The sequence below is a fragment of the Microtus pennsylvanicus genome, chromosome 2, assembly GCF_037038515.1.
Source record: "Microtus pennsylvanicus isolate mMicPen1 chromosome 2, mMicPen1.hap1, whole genome shotgun sequence".
Classification (NCBI taxonomy): Eukaryota; Metazoa; Chordata; class Mammalia; order Rodentia; family Cricetidae; genus Microtus; species Microtus pennsylvanicus.
In genome coordinates this window covers 8,703,045-8,723,187 of record NC_134580.1, presented here as the reverse complement: position 1 = coordinate 8,723,187, position 20,143 = coordinate 8,703,045, and the positions used below count along the sequence as shown (strand labels likewise).

The 20,143-nt window shown below is 53.2% G+C and overlaps 2 protein-coding genes across 2 annotated transcripts; one reads left to right on the top strand and one right to left on the bottom strand.

Moving 5' to 3' along the window:
• The first annotated feature begins 6,152 nt into the window (after nucleotides 1-6,152).
• On the top strand, nucleotides 6,153-14,012 carry Cdc42ep1 (CDC42 effector protein 1). Its single transcript, XM_075959934.1, has 3 exons — nucleotides 6,153-6,291; nucleotides 10,416-11,146; nucleotides 12,361-14,012. Exons 2-3 carry the CDS (start codon nucleotides 10,684-10,686, stop codon nucleotides 13,068-13,070), a joined length of 1,173 nt encoding a protein of 390 aa, XP_075816049.1. The 5' UTR covers nucleotides 6,153-6,291; nucleotides 10,416-10,683; the 3' UTR covers nucleotides 13,071-14,012.
• Nucleotides 14,013-14,154: 142 nt separating this feature from the next.
• Lgals2 (galectin 2) lies at nucleotides 14,155-19,847 on the bottom strand. The gene is made up of 4 exons (XM_075959935.1): nucleotides 19,800-19,847; nucleotides 15,429-15,511; nucleotides 14,414-14,573; nucleotides 14,155-14,300 (listed from the first exon to the last, which is right to left on the bottom strand). The coding sequence occupies exons 1-4, from the start codon at nucleotides 19,803-19,805 to the stop codon at nucleotides 14,157-14,159; spliced, it is 393 nt and encodes a 130-aa protein (XP_075816050.1). The 5' UTR covers nucleotides 19,806-19,847; the 3' UTR covers nucleotides 14,155-14,156.
• Nucleotides 19,848-20,143: the final 296 nt, after the last annotated feature.

The window sequence follows — 20,143 nt, the reverse complement described above, 5'->3', positions numbered from 1 at the left end:
GGAGACTTCTCCACCCCCATTTCCCTGTGGACCAGGGAGCTAGGAACCAGAGCTGAGCCGCCCAGAAAACTCCTTGGGAGAAAACTCATCCACCACTCTTGCCCTTTTCCCAGAGCCTGGAATTCCAGAGGCGTTTCCGGCCTGACAGCTGTCTCTGGGCTCCGCTCCCTGGGCCTCGAAGCTCCATGCTCGATGAAACCCTGTCTTAGCCCGTGGCTTCACACCCAGCCTTAAGAAGCACCTAGGAGAGACAGACGGGCACTCAATGGGGTCATCAGGCCCTCCTCAACTCTGAGGTGCCAGTCCTCCTTGGATAATGCTTCATCGTGGTCGCCACATGTCCACAAGTCACACATATGCATGGTGTGCCCATCCTGGTTTTCAGGCCTGCTAGTGTGCAGAGCCTCCTGTAACTGCATCCGTGGAGCCTCTTCCTCCTCCAGGAAGCCTTCCTAGAATTGTGGCAGCTCCCTGTGTCCTTACTGTCATGCTGCTTTTGAAGGAAGCAGAAACAGCTCACATTCAAAGTCACTCCGGAGTTCACCTTGCTATGCAGCCCTGGCGGGTCTTATCCTCCGTCCTCAGTGTCCCCAGTAGGTTACTGTGGGCCCTAATACTCCCTACCAAGTTGATTCTTGGGGCTCTTGGATAGGAGAGAGGAAGAAGTCAAAGAGCCCTTCCAGAAGGTTCCAGGTCTCCCACCTCTCAGAACAGCTCCAGCCTTCAAGGTCAGCAATGGAATGAAAAACACCAGCAGTCAATAAAGGAACAGAGGCCAGGAGGTGGTGGCGCAAGCCTTTAATCCCAACACTCGGGAGGAAGAGGCAGGTGGATCTCTGTGAGTTTGAGGCCAGCCTGGTCTACAAGAGCTAGTTCTAGGACAGGCTCCAAAGCTACAGAGAAACCCTGTCTCGAAAAAAAACATAAATAAATAAATAAGCAAGCAAGCAAATAAGTAAAGGAACCCGAGTAATCCCAGGGCCAAGTGCACAATCCACACTGGCCTGTGTCAAACACGGGGCCCCCCACCCCACACACTTCTCTCAGCATGCCTTGGTGCATCTCTCCTCGCTATCCTCCATAGTAAGGCAGGGAAGTGGTTCATCTTCTACCTGGTCACAAAGCATCCTTCATCTTCTACCTGGTCACAAAGCATCCTTAGGTGTGCCCAAGCTCACCTCTACCTCCTTGCTTTCACAAACCCAATTCCATATCCCCCAAGACACAGGCCCAACTCAAATGCCACCTTCTCTAAGAAGCCTCCCTGCCAGGGTTACGCTTTGCTGATTCCTTTGACCAGGATTTTAGACTCTTGGTTTTCCTCTTTAGGCTCTTACCCCTAGGGAAAACAGGCATTATCCAGCCTTCCTTGAGAGTCCCCGCGAGTCTTAGCCCAGCGCTGCTCCCAGCTGCTCTTCCCTTGGCACACACAGGTTGAATTTGAACCCTGGGAAAAGTAAATTACCACAGCAACCACAGCAGCCACCTTTTCCTGGCCACAACCACAGGACCAGCTGTGACATCCCTGCTTTGTCGTAGACTGTCCAGTTGATCCCAGGCAAAGGGTCTGTGTTAAGGTCACACTGCCAGTGGCAGGCAATGCTGAGACGTGAACCTAACTTTACCTGACTTAGGAATGTATTCCAGGGCAGTTAGGGACACTGGCTGCTCTTCCAGAAGATCCAGGTTTGATTCCCAGTACCACACATTGGTTCACAATCATCTGTAACTCCAGTTCCAGGGGATTCAGTTCCTCTTCTGGACATAGCAGGTAGCAAGCACACACATGATGCACAGATGTACATGGGTTGTATATGGGAGGCAAAACACCTATACATATAAAATAAGAAAATCTCAAATAGTTAAAGAGAGAGAGAGAGAGAGAGAAGAAAGAGCTGAGCAGTAGTCACGCACGACTTTAATCCCAGCACTTGGGAGGTGGATCTCTATGAGTTCGAGGTCAGCCTGGTCTACAGAGCACATTCCAGGACAGGTTCTGAAGCTACAGAGAAACATTATCTCAAAAATAAAAAATAAATAAAAAAAAGAAAGAAATGAAAAATGTATCCTGGGGCTTGGCATGGTAGTACTTAACTTTAATCCCAGCACGAGTGAGTTCAAGGCCAGCCTGGTCTACGTAGTGAGTTCCAGGCCAGCCAACACTGCATAATGAGACCTTGCCTTTTAAAAAGAATCCTGTATTTTACATGGGAGCATGGGGTGCAGCCACTCCTTTGCCCCACACCTTATCTCTAGGTATAATGACATCTCACAGCACAAAATTCTTGGAGACCCCAAAAACCTCCCTCCGAGGTGTCTATGCATGCTTGAGCCCTATGGGAATCCAGTCCCTAAGAAGAGGCCTGCCTGCATGAGGTTGTGCCAGGTGAAAGGATGAGGACCCATGACTTGTAACAGCCCTGACCATTCCCCAAACACGCTGAGTACAAAGCAGGCATCTCACTGAGTGCTCCCTGGCAAATAGATGTCCACACAGAGATCAGACCATAGGCTAACCAGCTCGAGAGATGGCATCTGGAGGGCCCGAGTGGCCCATCAGTGGGCATGGCGGTGTGTGTGTGTGTGTGGGTGTGCGCGCGCGCCCAGGCTCAAAGATGTGGTCACCAGCAGAAGCCAAGATTGAGCCTGTGTAAGGGAGTCACCAGCAGAAAGTAAAATGAGTTGCTGACTGTATGGATGTGAGCTGGATGGGTAGAGGGTAGCAGTGGTCAGGGATGCTGGTGGAAAGAGAGTGGATACCTGGGGAGCAGAAGCATCCTAGATGGATGGGTGGAGGGTGGATGAGCGACTGGGGAGCAGCGGAGCAGTGGGTAAGTGGTCAGATGGTTGGATGGATTAGGTTTGGATCAACAGATGGGTGGAAGTGGGGGGAAGTGAGGGGAGTAAATGGACGGGTGGAAGGAGAGGAGGTAGGTGGGAGGGGACAGGCAGCTAGGCAGCCGGATAAATGGGCCTTTGCAACTATGGCTGGATAGACCCTTGTACAGTAAGAGATGGGGACTGGGAAGACAGGGCCAGTGAGCAGAAGGATAAACTGGCCAGCAATCCAGACAGATTTTGGAGTTCAAGGAAGCATGCTGCCCAGGAAACCAACTCACCCAGCCCAAGGTCCTCAGCTCTTTAGACTCCACAGTAGGTTGTCTCAAGTGGAAAGGACCCCATCTCAGCCTGTGTCCTTGACACCTCCATAGAAAGTTCCCTGGTCAGAAATCCCTATGCCCCATTAGCCCCATCCTCCCCACCCCCAGTCTGTAGGGTGTAGTCAGGGCAGCTGAGCCCTGACAGGACATAGGCTGAGGGCTTGGTGCCTTCAGCACAGGAGAACCCAGGCAAATCATGTCAGCAGCAACTTCCCTTCTCTTTCCCAGCTGGGAGCCATTTGTTCTGCATCCTGCGTGGTAATTAAGGCTCTGGCAGGGTTAACCCCTGCATTCCTGGCACAGCTTTGGAGGCAGGCAGGGGACTTGGGAAAATCAGCAGAGAAAGACATGAGAAAGAGAAATGAGAATTATTTTTCAAATAATTTATTTTTATTTTATGTGCATTGGCATTTTGCCTGCATGCATGTCTGCGGGTGTCGTGTGTGAGGGTGTCAAATCTTGGAGTTACAGACAGTTGTGAGCTGCCATGTAGGTGCTGGCAATTGAACCTTGGTCCTCTGGAAGAGCAGCCAGTGTTTTTAACTTTAACCGCTGAGCCATGTCTTCAGATCCGCTCCCCACCACCACTCCGGAAGGGGTGCACTTCTTTTTCTTCCATTTTCCCAGAGGAAACCGAGTCAGATCCTTAAATCAGAAGTGGAGCCAGGAACAGGGATTGCAGCCTATGTGGAGATAGACTTCTCTAGAGACAACCTCAAATGTGAGCAAGGGCCCCCTCAGCCTCAGTTCGTCCATCTGTACAATGGGACAAGAATGTCTGCCTAGATTGCCACACAGTTAGCTGGGAGAAATGGAGCATTTGGAATCTGGTCCAGAGGTTGGGAGGTTCTGAACCACTGAGCCAGGGTACAGAGGATGACGCAAGAGTGGACAGAAGGTAACCACTTGCACCCAAACAGCTTTCTCAGCTGGGTGGGGCAGTGCAGGTCTTTACTCCTAGGGCAGAGGCAGACAGATTCTGCGCCTGTGAGTTCAAGGCCAGCCTCGTCTATATCATGAGTTCCCAGGCCAAGTAGGTCTACAAAGTGAGGTGCTGTCTCTATAAACAAAGACAGCTTTCTGGGTCATCTCTCCGGGCTTGCAACACACCCTCAGGTATGGTGAATGCCTGCCCCGGAGCTAGACCCATTTTAAAGAGAAGCCTGCGCTGTGTGCACAGACAGCCTTGAACTCTGGGTCTTTGACGCTGAGCCAAAGGCTTCCTTTCTGAGTTGCTCCAGGAACCCTGGCTGGAGGGACGAGTAGCTTTCCCACCAACCAGAGCACCTTTGAGAGCAAGAGCAAGTGCTATTGGTAATCAAGCTGGGACACTGGTGCTCTCGACAAACAGGACATGTCGTCTTCCTACCAAAGTAGGAGGCCCTGGACAAGCCACCTCACTTTTCCGCAAAAGGGACATGATGGCACAATTTTTCCCAGAGGGTGCTCACAAAAATTAAATGTGATTATGCAGGGTATACATTAGGTGCTCAATAAAAGCTGGGAGATTTTTAATTGAATCTACGCACACAGACACCTGGCCATGTTAAATACTTAAGCCCGGCTCCATTCTGTCCTGTGTTCCAGCCTCCTCATCCACGCCTTGCAGTGCCCCTGAGTCCTGGGGAGACTGTTCTCAATTCTCTGAGCTGCCCTAGGGAACCACCTATATCCCAATCTTATTTGCACGCCACTTGAGCATGCCACTTGGTATGGTTTGTGCCTCATTTTCTTTATTTGTCCAGCTGCAAAAATAGCCCCTTTCCCAAGGAGAAGAGCACGAAAATACAGAGTCAACTCTAGAGGCATATCACTCTGAGACAGCCTGTCTCCTCCATCCACCTGCCCTTATGGTCGGTCCCTCACCCCTGCAGGGACAGTGCTGCCCAGCTTCATTCCTGGTTCCACAACTCAAAACCTTTGCCCTCTGTCTGTCCAGTGTGAACTTCCTAGGCTCTCTGCTACTCTTTCTGTTTCTTTAAGTCTTCACGGACTTTTCTCTCTTCCAGGGACCCTTGCTCAATATCCCACTCCCAGACTGCCTTAAGGGTCCTTGGGTGCCACACGCAGCCTCTAGGACTCCTCGCTGTCCTCAGAGGGAAGAAGAGAGCACAGGCCATGTAGGGGGCCAGGATGTGTCTGCTCTCCTTGAGCATGACTAACTCTGTGCCTTCTTTGAAGTAGGGGGCCTCACCAAAGATTTCTAAGGTGTGACCTCATTTACTAGTTCAACAACTCGCCTAGTTGCTAGAGCGGCGAACAGGAGATAATGTAATGTCTGATGTCTGCTTTGATAACTCTGCTTTTAATAGATGTGTGTGCATGAATGTGCATGCGTGCATGCATGTGTGTGCATGAGTGTGCATGTGTGCGTGCATGTGTGTGTGTGTTTATTCTGGGAAAAGAACTTCCCTCCTCCGGAAGAGCAGGAAGCACTCTTAACAGCTGAGCCATCTCTCCAGCCCCCTGAGGAAACTGAGGCACTGAAAGGCAAGGAAGGAACCACGGCTATATCAGCTTTAGGGTTCACGACATGATCACATGCTATACAACACCCCTCTCTCTCTACATGTGGCCTGCAGCAATGACCTCTTCCCCAGAGTAGCTAAGTAGTATCAAACGGGGCTAGTATTGGGGCAGGAGGAGACTGGAGAGAAAGGGAAAGAGTGAATGCCCACACTTAAAAAAAAAAAAATTCAAGGTCTTCTGGCCAGTTCCCCCAGCTCCAACAGAGAAAGGCTGGAGGCCCAGGCCAAAGTTGTCAGTCCTGGACTCCCCGAGGTCATCTGAGGAGCAGTGGGCAGCAAAGAGTCCCTGTGCCCTCCTCTGGACATTCCCAACTCAGGACAGGGTGAACATTCCCGAGGTCGCCCCGCCTAGGGGCGGCGGGATGGGGCCTGGCCTGGCACCCCCGCCGCGCCCCTGCAGTCCTCGCGGCGTGGCTAGCACTGGAGGGGGCGCGGCCGCCGCGGGCGGAGCAGGGGCGGAGGGAGCCCGCAGCCCGCCCCCGCCCGGGGATCCGGCCGCCAAGCTCGCGGCCAGGGCGGCACAGACCGGCCCAGCTACTCTTGGGCTTCGCAGGGACCCGCCAGCGCACCAGCCCCTGGACCCTCGGGCTCGACGACACGAGGTAACCGCGAGCGCGGGCCGGGGGAGTGCGCACCATCCTGGGAGCGCGGGGCCAACCTTTAGAAGACCGGGACGCGCAGACTTTCTAGGGTTGTTTTGTCACGTTGCGGGAGGGTGCTGGGGACCAAGGATCGGAGGACAGAGCACTAAACCGGGAGGCGGGCAGAGGGCGAGCCTAGGGCCGTCTGCGCGCATTCCTGCGCGGGCAGCGGAAGGGAAGAGACCCCAGGGCCCCTCGGCGACGCCAGAGCGGGAGCGGGAAGCTGGGGGGGGGGGGGGGGGAGGACGAGGACAGGGCACCCTGCCCCCTCCCCAGCTGCATTCCAGACTGGAGCAGCGGATGAGGTCATCCCGTCCGGTTCCCTTCTGGCCACGGCAGCCGCTGCCCGCGCCGGACCGGACCAAGACTCTCCAAAGTCTCCCCTCCAAGGTCCCCAGAAGGGAAAGTTTTCTAGTTGAAGTCTTTCCTGGACTTCCCATTCCAGCTGATTCTGTCCTTGTCCCAACTATGCCAGACTCGCCAAGTTTGAAGCCCATTTTCTAGACTGGGAAACTGAGACTGAGAAAGCATAGCGGCAGAGTGGAGGGGGCTTAGCTTTAACTTTGGGTACTGGAGCAAGAATGCATCTTAGTAAGTCGGTAGTGGCACACAAGTTAATCCCAACACTTGGGAAACTGAGGCGCGAGGATCACAATTTCGAGGTGAGCCTGGGCTATGTAGCGAGACCTTGTAAACAAACAAAACCTAGTTTTTTTCCTCCCGCTTTCCGAGTTGCTCCCTAAATGGCCCGAGGCGCTCCCTCCTAGCCCACTGGCCGGGAAGTTCAACAGCTTACCCCATTCCTGGCCTCAGTTTCCCTATCTTCCACCACCTCAAAGTGCTGGACTTAGAAAGGATGCCCCTGGAGGGCTTAACTTCTAATCCCAAATGTCACAGGTTGGGGGGAATCTGAAGCAACAGAATCCCCCAGTCTTGTGTTGATGTCAAAGAACACCCCCCCCCGCGCGCGCGCCCCCCAGCAGGCTGCCTGGATTGTGGGGGACTGCACACCTGCTTAAGGGAGTATCAGGGTACTCTGAGGAGCGGCTGCCCCTACCCTCTGACCCTTCCCCACCATCGGAGTGGCTTTTCTTTCCCAAATTCCTTGCGCCCACAGCCACCCCTGTTGTGCGCCCTGTGAGTGCGCCCTGCCAAAGCCCCCCAAACTTGTCCCTGTGGTCACTACTACCAAAGGAGCTCTGAGCACGTGTCCATACCGTTGGTGAGTTGATTTAAGAGCTCTCCCCAGAGACTGGCCTCTCACCGGTGACAGCTCATGCCTGGGTCGTGGATACTGAACCGCAGAACCAGGATCCTGTTTCTCCTTCTGGTGACTTCCCAACGTCTGCCATTGTCACTTCTGCCAGTGTTGGTAGAACGTAAGCAAGCACCCGGACACTCCGCTTTGTTCTGTGACCTAGAGCCCGGTTTTTCCCGTGGAAAATGGGTGAATGGAGCATTTACAGGGGCTGTTTCCTGGGCCTTTGAGAAAAGGGTCCTCGTATCTCAAACCCAGTGCAGGTGGCGTGACGCTAAGGCCAGCAGTAGTCTGTGGCTGGCACCCAGTGTTAAGCCATTGCATCGAAGGGTCACTAGAATGAAAGATGTCCCTTACTTGTGAAGTTCTGGATTTGAACCCATGCCTACCCTGCTCCAGAGTGGGAGAATTGAGTTTCTTCTACATCTTCTGCTCTCTCCTGTCTTCTCTGGCCGGAAGGCTTTTCCTCTTTCTCCATGGGAAGACAGAGAGAGTAGCTGAAGTTGGTCCAGGACGCTCTGCTGCAGTAGATGGGTGTAGACATAGAGGATGCTATCTACAGGTGCCCAGAGGCCTTTGGGAGGTGGTTTCATCACAAGGTTGGTCAGGAGGTTGGGTAGGGTAGGAGCCTGGAAGAAGCTCAGAAGTTTGAGAATTTGGTAGTGTCACAATTTAGACACAGTTGACCCCTCCCTGTGCCATTTTTGCAAAGTGAGCCCTACCCGGTTCCCCAGTTCCTTCTTTTAGACTCTGAAGTGTAGAGACTAGTTTCTGTGGAGCTGGGAAACCTGGCCAGTGTTTACCTGCCACGGGACCTTGGATGAGTCTGTTCCCTGGGCCTGTCAACCCTCTTTGTAGCCTGAGCCAGCCTTCCAAGCCTCCAGGGGGTGTTGAAGAATCATCTGATGACGTCACGTCATTGGTCAGCCAACAACAAGCAGAATGCTTTATAACTTCAGCAAGCATTCCAGGAGGGCTTCTCTGCGCTGGGGGTGCCAGGAAAAGGGTTGATTCAGAAGTCCCCCCCCCCAGGAGGGGAGGAGCTAGGACTGGAGGAGGATCCACTGGTGGGGCGGAAGAGAATGCAGTCCCAAAACAAAGCTAGCTTTGTCCAGTTCTGCTCTTTGTTTTATCTCGTTAGTTAACCTATTTTGAATTTCAAATAACACTATAGAAGGGCTGCCTTGAGAATCTTAAGCTTGGAGGTGGCAGTTAGGGTTAAGAAAATTAAAAAAAAAAAAGTTGAAACTCAGGTTTAGATCTTTATCAGTTGAGCAGGTGTGTGGTGGTGACTTGCCCAAGGTCACAGGGTGAGGACTCTGAGTCCCCAATCTACTCTACCCTCTCAGAAGGTGGCAGGGGGTGGTCCCTCTGACCAGAAGGTTATCTCAGCTAATGATTAGGCTGGCTATGGATTTGGCCACGTGCTAAGCGCTGGGAGGGAGAGAGGCAGGAAAATCCAGGCATCGCCCCACCCTCAAAGTGCTCAGGGAAACGAGACTGGGCCCTGAAAGCCGGCAAGGGCTTATGTGAGTCAGAGGCCCCGAGTTCAAGTTTGGACTAGCTTTTTGGCGAGACCTTAAGCAAACTTGGCCCTCTCTGGGTCACACAAAACCAGAGTATGGGCTTCAGGACCCTAAGTCCCTCAGCCACCTAGGGAAAGAGAAAAGGAGCCGCAGAGGTGCCCTCTGAGAAGGGCAGCACAGCAGAGGAAGGACGTGAGGGATCAGGAGGGACGTCCGTATGTAGGGACTAGCTTTTGGCACCCATGGCACTTTTTTTTCCCTAAAACTTGTTCCCCAACAACAAGGCTCCTCCATCAACCTGACCAACTGATGAAGCCCTTTCTGCAGGCCTTCTTAGATCTTAGAATGCTCAGCACACAGGAGCTGGCTGGAAAAAGCCACTTTTGACCACAGGATCCCTTTTCCAGGAAGCACCTTGGAGGCCGAGGGCCCTGAGGAGCGTCAGTGCTGCCTTTGTGGCAGGCTGTGTACGCAGCAGTTCACAAGACCTTGGCAGAGCGCCTCCTTTCTCTTGGCCTCTCCAGGTGGAATAGATTTGAACCCCCAGAGAACTGAAACACGCCGGCAAGAGGCGTGGTGTCTGGAGCGGGCTCAAGGTCGCTGAGATGGGGAACCCAACTCTCTGTTTCTTCCGGAGAAGTGACGGGCAAGTCACTACACTTTCAAATCCATTTCTCATTCCTGCTCTAGTGCCTCTGGCAAGTCTAGTGTCTGAGTCGCCTGACGTGGGCAGGAGAGCCATTGACACCTCACCTGCAGGTCTTATGTCATGATCGATCATTTTTCCGCTTCACTGATGCCCATTGTGAACTCAGAGCAGAATGGAGTCTCTGTCCTCGCCCAGGCAGTGGCGCTCAGAGGCATCCACACTTCTGACTGCGATTGCCATCCACGCTGCCGGTTCTCAGCCGTGGCGTGCACGTGTGTGTGGGTGCATAGGTCCACGTGCTCACATACAGAAGTCCTGCTCGGTCTCTCTGAGTCCCTGGAAGCAGAGCCACTCACTGAACCTGAAACTTGTGGGTTTGGTTTTGTTTTGGTTCCACCCCACAACACTGGGATTACGCTTGACCTTGTCATGGGTGTTGCTGAGTTCAAGGTCCTTCAGCTTGTGCTGTAAGCGGGCTCCACTCTGCCACCACCGCCCCCCAGATCCTTCCTGAACCCCCTACACACAGACTCTGCGGGTCCTCCTTTGTGCCTGGCTGGGCGGCTGCATTTGTTCTCTTGGGTGGCTACTGTTTGGACTTGGATTTCCTCTGTTGCTGCCATGCCACAATGCTGTCTCTCTGCCCTTTCAGGTCTCCACCCCAGGACAGGGACCACCCATCTGGTGTCTTCTCGGATCCTCAACCTCACCAGGGGCAAGGGACAGGGCCTCTGGGAGAGAGAAGGAGTAGACACCCTCAGCCTCAGCACTGGGGACAGCGCCTTAACAGAGTCAAGGGTTGGCTTCTGCTGCACCATCCTCATCCACAGAAAGAGGCTGAGAAGGGTCCCTGAACCCAGCCTGCCATCTCCCCTGGCCCTAGCTGGGCATGGACCAGCAGTTGTGAGCAGCCAAAGCTGATGCCTGGCCCCCAGGGGGGCATAGGAGCCCCCACCATGAGCTTGGGCAAGATGTCTCCTGTAGGATGGGTGTCCAGTTCCCACGGAAAGAGACGACTGACAGCAGACATGATCAGCCCCCCACTTGGGGACTTCCGCCACACCATGCACGTGGGCCGTGGTGGGGACGTCTTCGGTGACACTTCCTTCCTCAGCAACCATGGGGGTCGCTCTGGGAACACCCACCGCTCACCCCGAAGTTTTCTGGCCAGGAAGCTCCAGCAGGTGCGCCGGGTGGGGGTGCCTCCTCGAAGGATGGCTTCCCCAGCTTCAGCGTCACCCGCCCCGCCTGCCATCTCCCCCATCATCAAGAATGCCATTTCCCTGCCCCAGCTCAACCAGGCCACCTATGACAGCCTGGTGGTGGGCAAGCTCAGCTTTGACAGTAGTCCTGCCGCCTCTACGGATGGCCGCTCTGGTTACGGTGAGGACCTGGGTTCACAGTCTCTTTTCCATTGCTGGGATTCAAACCCAGAGAAATTGTGGGGTTCTGCCAGGCCTCCATAGCAACTTTTCCCCATAGCTGTTCAAGTCTATGAACTGTTGGAGTCTGGCCCCCAACCTAGGCTGAGGATGAGGGGGGCGGTGGCGGCATTAGGGACTTGGGGTGCCGGCCTGCTTAGGCCTCATAACCCCGAGGCTGAGATAGATATAAAGTTTGTATTATAGCAACCCTCTAACTTGTTCTGTGACTCTGGAGAACCTTTCTCATCTCTGGGCTTTGTGGCTAGTCCACCCCTTTCTGTCTCCTTCCGTGAAGCAGCCCCCACCTCAGTGTCCGAGGGTATCACGGTGAGGCTCTCTGAGCCCACTCTGGTTTCCAGTCCTAGTAAGCACATGGACTGCCCGCCAGTCCTCACCTCTACAGGTCCCTTAGTCTCAGTGCTAAGATTCAGCAAAGCGATGAGGCCAGTCTACTCTACACAGTGAGTTCCAGGACAGCCTAGGCTACATAGAGAGACCCTGTCTCAAAACACCAGACAGGAAAAGATTGAGTAAAGTCAGCCGTGACCTAGGCAGCTCTGTAGCAGTTGCTCAGGACAGCTGTTATTTGAACAAAGGCTCCTGTAACTTAGCAAATTGATTCAGGTGTGAATGCCACCTTGGCAGGCCAACTCTCCAAGGGACCGTGGGTTACTGCTGCCCCCTCATGGTCATGTTTTGCATTACAGTCTTGGTGCCACTGTATCAGACCTGGTGGTCCTGCAAGTAAGGGTTGGGCTGGTAACCTTTGGAGGGCATGTCTCTGTCCTGAGAACCTATGATTTCTCTGTTCCTTCGTATGACCACAGATAAACTAACATGCAGCCATCAGTCAGTTTCATAGAGGGAACCAGGAACATGGCCAAGTCCACATCAGAACTGAGTGTCAAGATTCAAGGTGCAGGCAAAGTTCCAACCCCGACAGACTGGCATTGGGCAAGGTCTGCCCATCTCAAGCTGAACTTCCATTGCTCTTCTGTAAAGTGGCATCAGGATTAGTTTCAGATCGTGTGGAAGGCTGTAGGGTCCGTGTAGAGGCCAGCAAGGGATAAAGCTTTCCAAGGGCCCCATGGTAGATCAGGATTGTCCTGGCTCTTTGTCTCCAAGAACGGACTAGGAACCCCATCCTTAACCTCTGCTCCATTTCTCTGCTAGGCCTGGATTCTGGGTTCTGCACCATCTCACGCCTGCCACGTGCGGAAAAGCACAGCAACCGAGACCGTGACTGTGACCTCGGCCGCGACCATGCTCAAGACCGAGAGCAAAATTCTTTCCCCTCCGAGCCCGAGCTTCGACGCTCTGACTCCCTTTTGTCTTTCCGTTTTGACCTTGACCTAGGCCCCTCACTCCTCAGCGAGATGCTAGGGGTCATGAGCCTTTCAGAAGCCCCAGCAGCTGAGACCACAGCTGCCAAGCCCCCTGCCTCCGCAGCAACCCCCGCTGCCCCTATTGCAAAACCCCCAGCCCGTGCCATAACCACCCCAGACCCTGTAGCAAGCCTCGCAGCTCCTGCAGCAAGCCCCCCAGCCCGTGGACATTTCCCCAATGGGGTCACTGCTGTGCTGGGCGCTGTGGCTGAAGTAAAGCCCAGCCCGGTGGGAGAGAATCCCCAGGTGCTTCCCAACCTGGCCTTTGGCAGGCACGGAGCCAGCTGGGGTGCCAGCCGGGCCAGCCGCCACTACACCGAGATGGATGCTCGGCGGGAGCTGGCAGGGGTGCTACCTCAAGTCCACAGCTCCTGGGAGAGCCTTAATGAAGAATGGAGTACACCTTCGACCAGTGACAGAACCCCAGTGCCCAGCACGGTGCAGGTCAATTCCTTTGAATTTGCTGACGCTGAGGAAGATGACGAAGTCAAGGTGTGAGGGACTGGGAATGGGCTCCAGGTCCTGCCATCCTGAAGACTCACAGAAAGCAGAGGGGCTGAGTTCACCCACCATCACCTAACAACTACACTGCCCACAAGACATGGACAGTTGCCCAACTGGAGTTAGCCCCACATCCTTCCTGGTGTATGGAAGGCAGACATTGGTAAGGGGGTCCTTACAGCTCTCACCCACCTCCCTCCGCTGCCTCTAGGCCCACTAGCCCTTCAGTCATACCCTGTGCCAACCCCATGGCCTCACAGTGTGGGCTTTGTGCCCAGGATGCTTCCCGGGTGGGGTGGGGCTGGGCTAAGGACCATACAGGGCCATTGTCTCTGTGGGACTGCCTGCTCCTGCTCATTTAGACTGCCCCAGAAGGCCACCACTGTGTCCTCAATAGCCCTATTCCAGGCTCCTCTCCAGTTCCCAGAGAGAAGTCAGGTGTAGAGTCTTCTGTGAACCCCAGATCCGCCTCCTGTGCCTGACCGTAAAAGCTAACTGCCTTAGAAGCCAAGGGAGGCAGCCCCTACTGAGGTGCCCTTTCCCCTCCTGGGAGTTTGGAAAGTTGAGGACCCCCTTTCAGGCCCCCCAGCTAGAAGGGGGGCAGGCAAGGTAATGAGTAACCAGCCTGGAATGCTTAACCGATAAGAGGCCCAGGTGGGACCCTTATCTGCAGTTCCTGGAACACCCTGGCCCCAGGTGCCTGGAACCAGTATCTGCCCCATAATCCTGCGGGACAGCTTGGCAGGTGCTCAGGTCACCAGGAGGAAGGGAAGTTTACAGGCACGGGGTGGCTTGGGAACCCCCCCCCATCCTCTTCCCTTGGCAGCGCTACACTCTGTGCCTCAGTTTCCAACCCTGCATCGAAGGTGGGGGAGCATTAACACGCATGGGAAGCGCTAACATTTCTCACTGTGGAAATAATAAATGCGGATTCTTTTATTTGTTCTTGACCTAGGGGCTGGGGTTAGTCAGAAGGAGCGTGGGAAATTACAGGACCTAAAGACCGCGGTCCTAATAGGGCTCGCAGAGAGGGCCGAAACGGGTTTAGGGACTGAGGTCTTGTTCTGAGGAGGTGCTGCGTGCTCACTCAAGCTTGAAGGAGGAGATTTGGAGCCCGGCCATACTTAGGTAGCGCAGGTGGTTTTGACCCAGCCTGTTGGGGAAGGTCACCACGTGTCCGTCAGGTAATGTCACCTTGAACTCATTATTATGGAAGGCCACAGTGATCTGTGAGGAAAGGAAACAAAGTCAGGAGAGCCTGGGAAGGGTCCTCACGGTGCCTGACGGTGCTCCCATGTCCAGGCAGGAGGGCCATCATTTGGGCTCCCGTTTGACCTCACCTTGACGTCCTCTCCTGGACTGAAGCACTTGTTACTTTCTCGTTGCTCTTGTCCCCACCTGCCACCATCACGAGAGTTGAAGACGATGGTGGATTCGTTGAAGCGAGGGTTAAAATGCAGGTTCAGCTTGTCTTGCTCCTGGCCCAGGTTAATGGTGAAGCTACAGGGAGGAGTGGCAGGAGAACAGCTTAGGACAGGGGACTTTGGTTGACCACAAGCTGGAGGAGAGAGTCAAGATGCTGCTATTGAGATCTGTAACTTGCAGCCAGTAGGCTGTGCACAGCGGTGGCACCTTCTGTTTGGAGTAGGCACAGGCTGTTAGCGGGGTGATTAGGAGTGACAGCTGCAGGTTGTCTGTCCTGGAGGAGACAGTTGAAGGACTGTCACCAGAGGGATGCAGGCAGGGGTTTATGGCTTGGCAGGATCACTAGAGAAGCCTGGGTTAGCGAGTCAGAGTCCCTGAAAGTAGGACCTTTGGGGTGTGGGGTTCCGTCATGGGTGAGGGTTCTCAAACCAGGCATAGCCGCATGTTTCTGCAAGCGAGGAGCCTTTTTCTCTTAGCTCCTAGTCTGTGTGTCTGCCTCCTTCCTAACACAGGAACTAGAGGTTTTATCTCACGAAATGCTGGCGGTGCTGAGCAGCCAGGGAGTTAACAGCAGCACGCTCAGGTAGAGGAAAAGGGGGCCTTTGCTGCCCCCTGGTGACAGCCTCTGGTTAGAATCACAGGAGCTGGTTAAGAGGGTGGTGAGCAGGATGTGTACACTTCAGCACAGGCTTCAGACCTGCCGGGTCGGGCAGAGTGCCACCCTTCTCCACCTGCCCCTTTGTTGACAGTCGAGACCAGGAACAGAGAGCAGTGTCTGTCCTGACATTCTGAGGGTTCCTAATCCAAAAGACGCAAGGGCAACTCCTAACAGGAGCCAGCAAGGATGTGGTAAGGAGCATATAAAAAAAGAGTCGCTGCTCTCTTAGCCTTTGAGGTCCCAGTCCTTATCCCCACCCACACCTTGCTCACCTGTTAACATCCTTGTGGATCTTGCCTTTAATTTTCAGGGTCATCCCTGATTTCATGTCCAAGTTTGTGATCTCAAATTTCTCCTAGAGCAACAGAACAGAAGGCTTCAGGGAATCATGAAAGGGACCCTTTGCCCCGCTACCGTCTTATGCCACCCCGCCATTCTGGATGTCTCTGTTACCTCTCTGCCCTCATGGAGACCACAGCATTGTGACTCGGGTTTCCCAGAGCCCCCTTAGCCTCTGCTTCGCTCTCTTCCACCCCACAACCCAAGAAGAGAATGCCTAGGGCTGGAAGGTCACGGAACGGGCAGCCTGGCCTCTGCAGGTCTTACAATTTCCCAGTGTTCAAGTAACACGCTGCCTTTAGCACACCCAAAACATTGGTGTAATGCAGAAATGACCACGTCGGGCTGAGCATGGTGGCATATACCTTTAATCCTAGCTCTTGGGAGGCAGAGGCAGGTAGCTTTTTGTGAGTTTGAGGTCAGCCTGATCTACACAGCAGGTTTCCAGCCAGCCAGAGCTACATGGTGAGACCCTGTCTCAAAAAACCAAACGAACAAAAACCCAAAGCAATAAGACGTGGTGATCCATGCTTGCAATCCAAGTCTGGGGGGCAGAGTCAGGAAGATCCCTGGGGCTCCGTGATCAGGCAGTCCAGACTGAGAGACCTTGTCTCAAAGGAAGCATTTTTTGGGGTGATGGCTAAGGTTGCACACACACACACACACACACACACACACACACGTGAGTGCAGCCATACACATACACTAAAGGAGGTGTGAGAGAATGGTCAGAATATATTATGTGTGAGTATAAAGTTGTCAAATAACAAAACTTGTCAATCAGTCCAGGCTGGGATGGAGCTAAGTGGTAGAGCACTTACCTAGCATGCAGAAAGTCCCAGAATTCCAAGCCCACCCCTTAAAAAAAAGTCAGAAGCAGTTGCTGAGTACCCACTGCGACAGATGTTGAGGGAGGCTCCGAGACCAATAGCACCCACTTTCAAGCCGGTTGCAGGAAGTTCAGCATCCCGTTTGCGAGGCCCAAGCATAGGGCCTGACCCAGATGGCAGAAATGGGGGTGGCCACCCCTGCATTTCTGTATTCTGCATCTAGTATTCCTCTGCCCTCGCCTCTAACCAGGGCATCAGTAGTACCCCAGTTTCTCAGTAGTACCCCAGTTTCTTGGCAGCTGACTCCTCTATCTTTTCCTAATGAATTTATTTTTATGATTTATTTATTTTTGTTTTTATGTGCTTTGGTGTTTTGCCTCCATGTATGACTGGGTGAGGGTGTCAGATCCCCTGGAACTGGAGTTACAGACAGCTGTGAGCTGCCATATGGGTGCTGGGAGTTGAACCTGGGTCCTCTGGAAGAGCAGCCAGTGCTCTTAAGCTCTGAGCCAGCTCTTCAGCCCCTGACTGGGGAAAGGGAAAGTGTCCAGGCTGAGTTTCCAAAGCCCACTGCTTTGAAATGCCCATCCTTCACGCTTGCGACCAGAGGGTGATAGCTGAGCTGAGCAGCTCCTATGGACAGCATTTCTGCACTGTGGGCTTCATTTATCGACATGAATCTATCTGATTCCTTCTTGCCTTGTATTACTTTTTTTTAAATCTTATTTTCTTTTATTTTATGTATGAGTGCTCTGCAGGCCAGAAGGGAGCGCCAGATCTCATTACAGATGGTTGTGAGCCACCATGTGGTTGCTGGGAACTGAACTCAGGACCTCTGGAAGAGCAATTAGTGCTCTTAACCGCCAAGCCATCTCTCTAGCCTACTATTAGGAGTAGTAGTAGTATTGTATGTATGACCTGCATGGATGTCTGTGCATCATATGCATGCCTGGTGCTTGCAGAGGCCAGAAGAAGGCATTGGATGTCCCTGGAATTGGAGTTACAAACAGCTGTGAGTTGCCATGAGGGTGCTGAGAATCGAACCCAAACCCAGATCCTCTGGAAGGGCAGCCAATGCTCTAAACCACTGAGTCACATCTCCAGTCCCTTGCCTTGTATTTTGTTGACAAGCGTCACCAAGGATTCCTGAATCAAGTCCCCTGTCTGGGTGGGGCTTGGGGATGAGGTCAAGAGCACAGCTGTGGGAAGGAAGTTGTGGGAAGGATGGGGGATGGCTGATTCGAACGCAAGGGAGGCTTGACACCCTGCCCAAACACCCCCATTTGCTATGTAGCCCAGGCTGCCTTTGAACTGGTGATCCTCCTACACTGACTCCCCAGCTCTACCTCTGGTCAAGTGACTTGAGGGCAGCCTCACCACTCTGGGCCTGGGTTCCCTATTGGTCCTATAAGGGGATTATCGGGGAGGAGAGAGAAAGTAAAAGAGTGGTAAGGTGACTGGAATAGAGAAGGCCAAGGGTGTGTCTGGGCCACCAAGGGTCTCCCTGAGGGGCAGGGGCGAGGATATCACTGTCCTTTCCAGCACGGACACCCAGTCACACGGACATCCTACATACTACCTACACTGGCTTGGATGATGTCATTCGCCAAACACACACCTACGTCCTATTTGCCCCACCTGGCACCTGCTACTGTGACCTTGAAAATAGGGTCTTGGTACAACCTAATACGGGACCAGATTGGTCTAGGATAGATTCATCTGGAGCTAGATGAATAAGGAAGGGAAATGGGACCAGAGGGGTGGCTCAGTGGTTAAGAGCTGCTCTTGTAGACAACCCAGGTTTGTCTCCCAGCACCCACGGGGTGGCTCACAACCATCCATAATTCTAGTTCCAGGGAATCCAATGCCTTCATCTAGCCTCTGTGGGTACCAAGAATACACATGATATAGATACACATGTGCACATACACATACACAGGGAAAAAAATGCAGAATAAATATTTTTTAAAAAAAACTGAAAGGGAAGGGAACTGGGTACAGAAACACCGCCCCCCAAAGGGAAGGTCATATGCAGAGGGGCAAGCCCTGTAACGGGGCATCTGGAGATAGGACCTATGGGTGCCCACGTCCACAGGAAACTGGAATACGTATGTAAAGCTCCTCCCCAGAGCCTTCAGGGAATGCCAGGCCCTGCCCACCCTGGATTCCAGACATAGGACGAAGAGAGAAGTCTCTGGTGGTCAGCCCCTTATTTCAAAGTGGCTTGTCTCAACAATTCTAGGAAATGAACCCATCATCTAAACCCCAGAGAATGCCATGCAGTCCCATCCCATACACGTCAGGGGAGACCAAGGCCCCGGGAGAGAGGCATCCACTTGTCTAAAGTCACAGCTGAGCCAGATTGGAACAAAGGCTCAGCAATCTTCAGAGAGCGAAACACCTTTGCGAATTGTAAATGGTGGCCTCCTTTAATGTCATCTTGAACCTCGGTCTCTCTCTCTCTCTCTCTCTCTCTCTCTCTCTCTCTCTCTCTCTCTCTCTGGCTCTCGCTCTTGCTCTCTCTGTCCCTCCCTCCTTCCCTCCATCCCTCCCTCTCTCCCTCTCGTTTCCCTCTGGTTTATCAAGACAGGTTTTCTCTATGTAACAGCCCTGACTGTCCTGGAACTCACTTTGTAGACCATGCCTGGCCTCGAGCTCACTGAGATCTGCCTGTCTCTGCCTCCAGAGTGCCGGGATTAAAGGCATGTGCCACCATGCCCAGCCTCTTTTTCTCTTTTGAGACAGGGACTCCGTATGTACCTCTGGCTGGCCAGGAACTTACTGTGTAGACCAGGCTGGCCTCAAACTCAGAGCTCCTTTTGCCTCTGGTCCTTGCAAGCTGCATTCCCACATACAGTTTGTGTGGTGCTAGAGATCAAACCCAGGGCCTCGTACATGCTGGGCAAGCACTCTACCCATGTGATTCTTTTACTGGTGCTGAAGATCAAACCCAGGGCCTTGAACATACTAAATACACACTCTCTCATTGATATGGAACCTTTTCCCAGCCCCTGAACCTCAATTTCTCATCTTTGTGAAACTCAGTAGTGGTTATCAGTCATAATTAATATTACCATCACTATTCTCACAAAGAGGTCCTGGCCCTGAGCCTGGTGGAGGCAGAGAGATGGGCGGCTTCAACACTAAGGGGTATAGAGACCATCCACCCAACTTTCTTTTTTTTTTCTTTTTGAGATAGGGTCTCTCTGTGTAGCTCTGGCTATCCTGGAACTCACTATGTAGACCAGGCTGGCCTTGAACTTAAGAGATCCACCTGTCTCTGCCTCCCAAGTGCTGGGGTTAAAGGTGTGCGCTGCCACCTTTAATCCCAGCTTTTTTTTTTATGCTCATGGAGAAACTGAGACAAAGAGAAGGGCAGCAGTAGAGGACCCCCAAATACCCTACCCTAACCCACACACTCAAGCAAAGACAAGCGAGTGGAGGGAAGTGGGCCCCAAGGACCAGCATCCTCACCGACATAGTGACAGCTCCCAGCCACAGCTCTCCCAGTCACTCCCAGAGGCTCGTGTGCAAGGTATCACCTCTTGGTCAGGTTTATATCCCAGAATATTACACATTAACTACCCCAAGGCCATAAATAAGGACTTTGACCTTATTATTCCCTAATATCTCCTGGCCTGCATTTGCAAATACTCAACAAACAGGAAGACAGATCCTCACCCCGCCTCCCAGTTCTGAGCATCCTCCTGGTCTCCCTGCAATTCCTACCAGCCTCCATGGTCAGTACTCCACAGAGCCCAGGGGAGGAGGCCCTAGTACCACCCCCACACAAACCACAGACACCCAGAGCTTGGCAG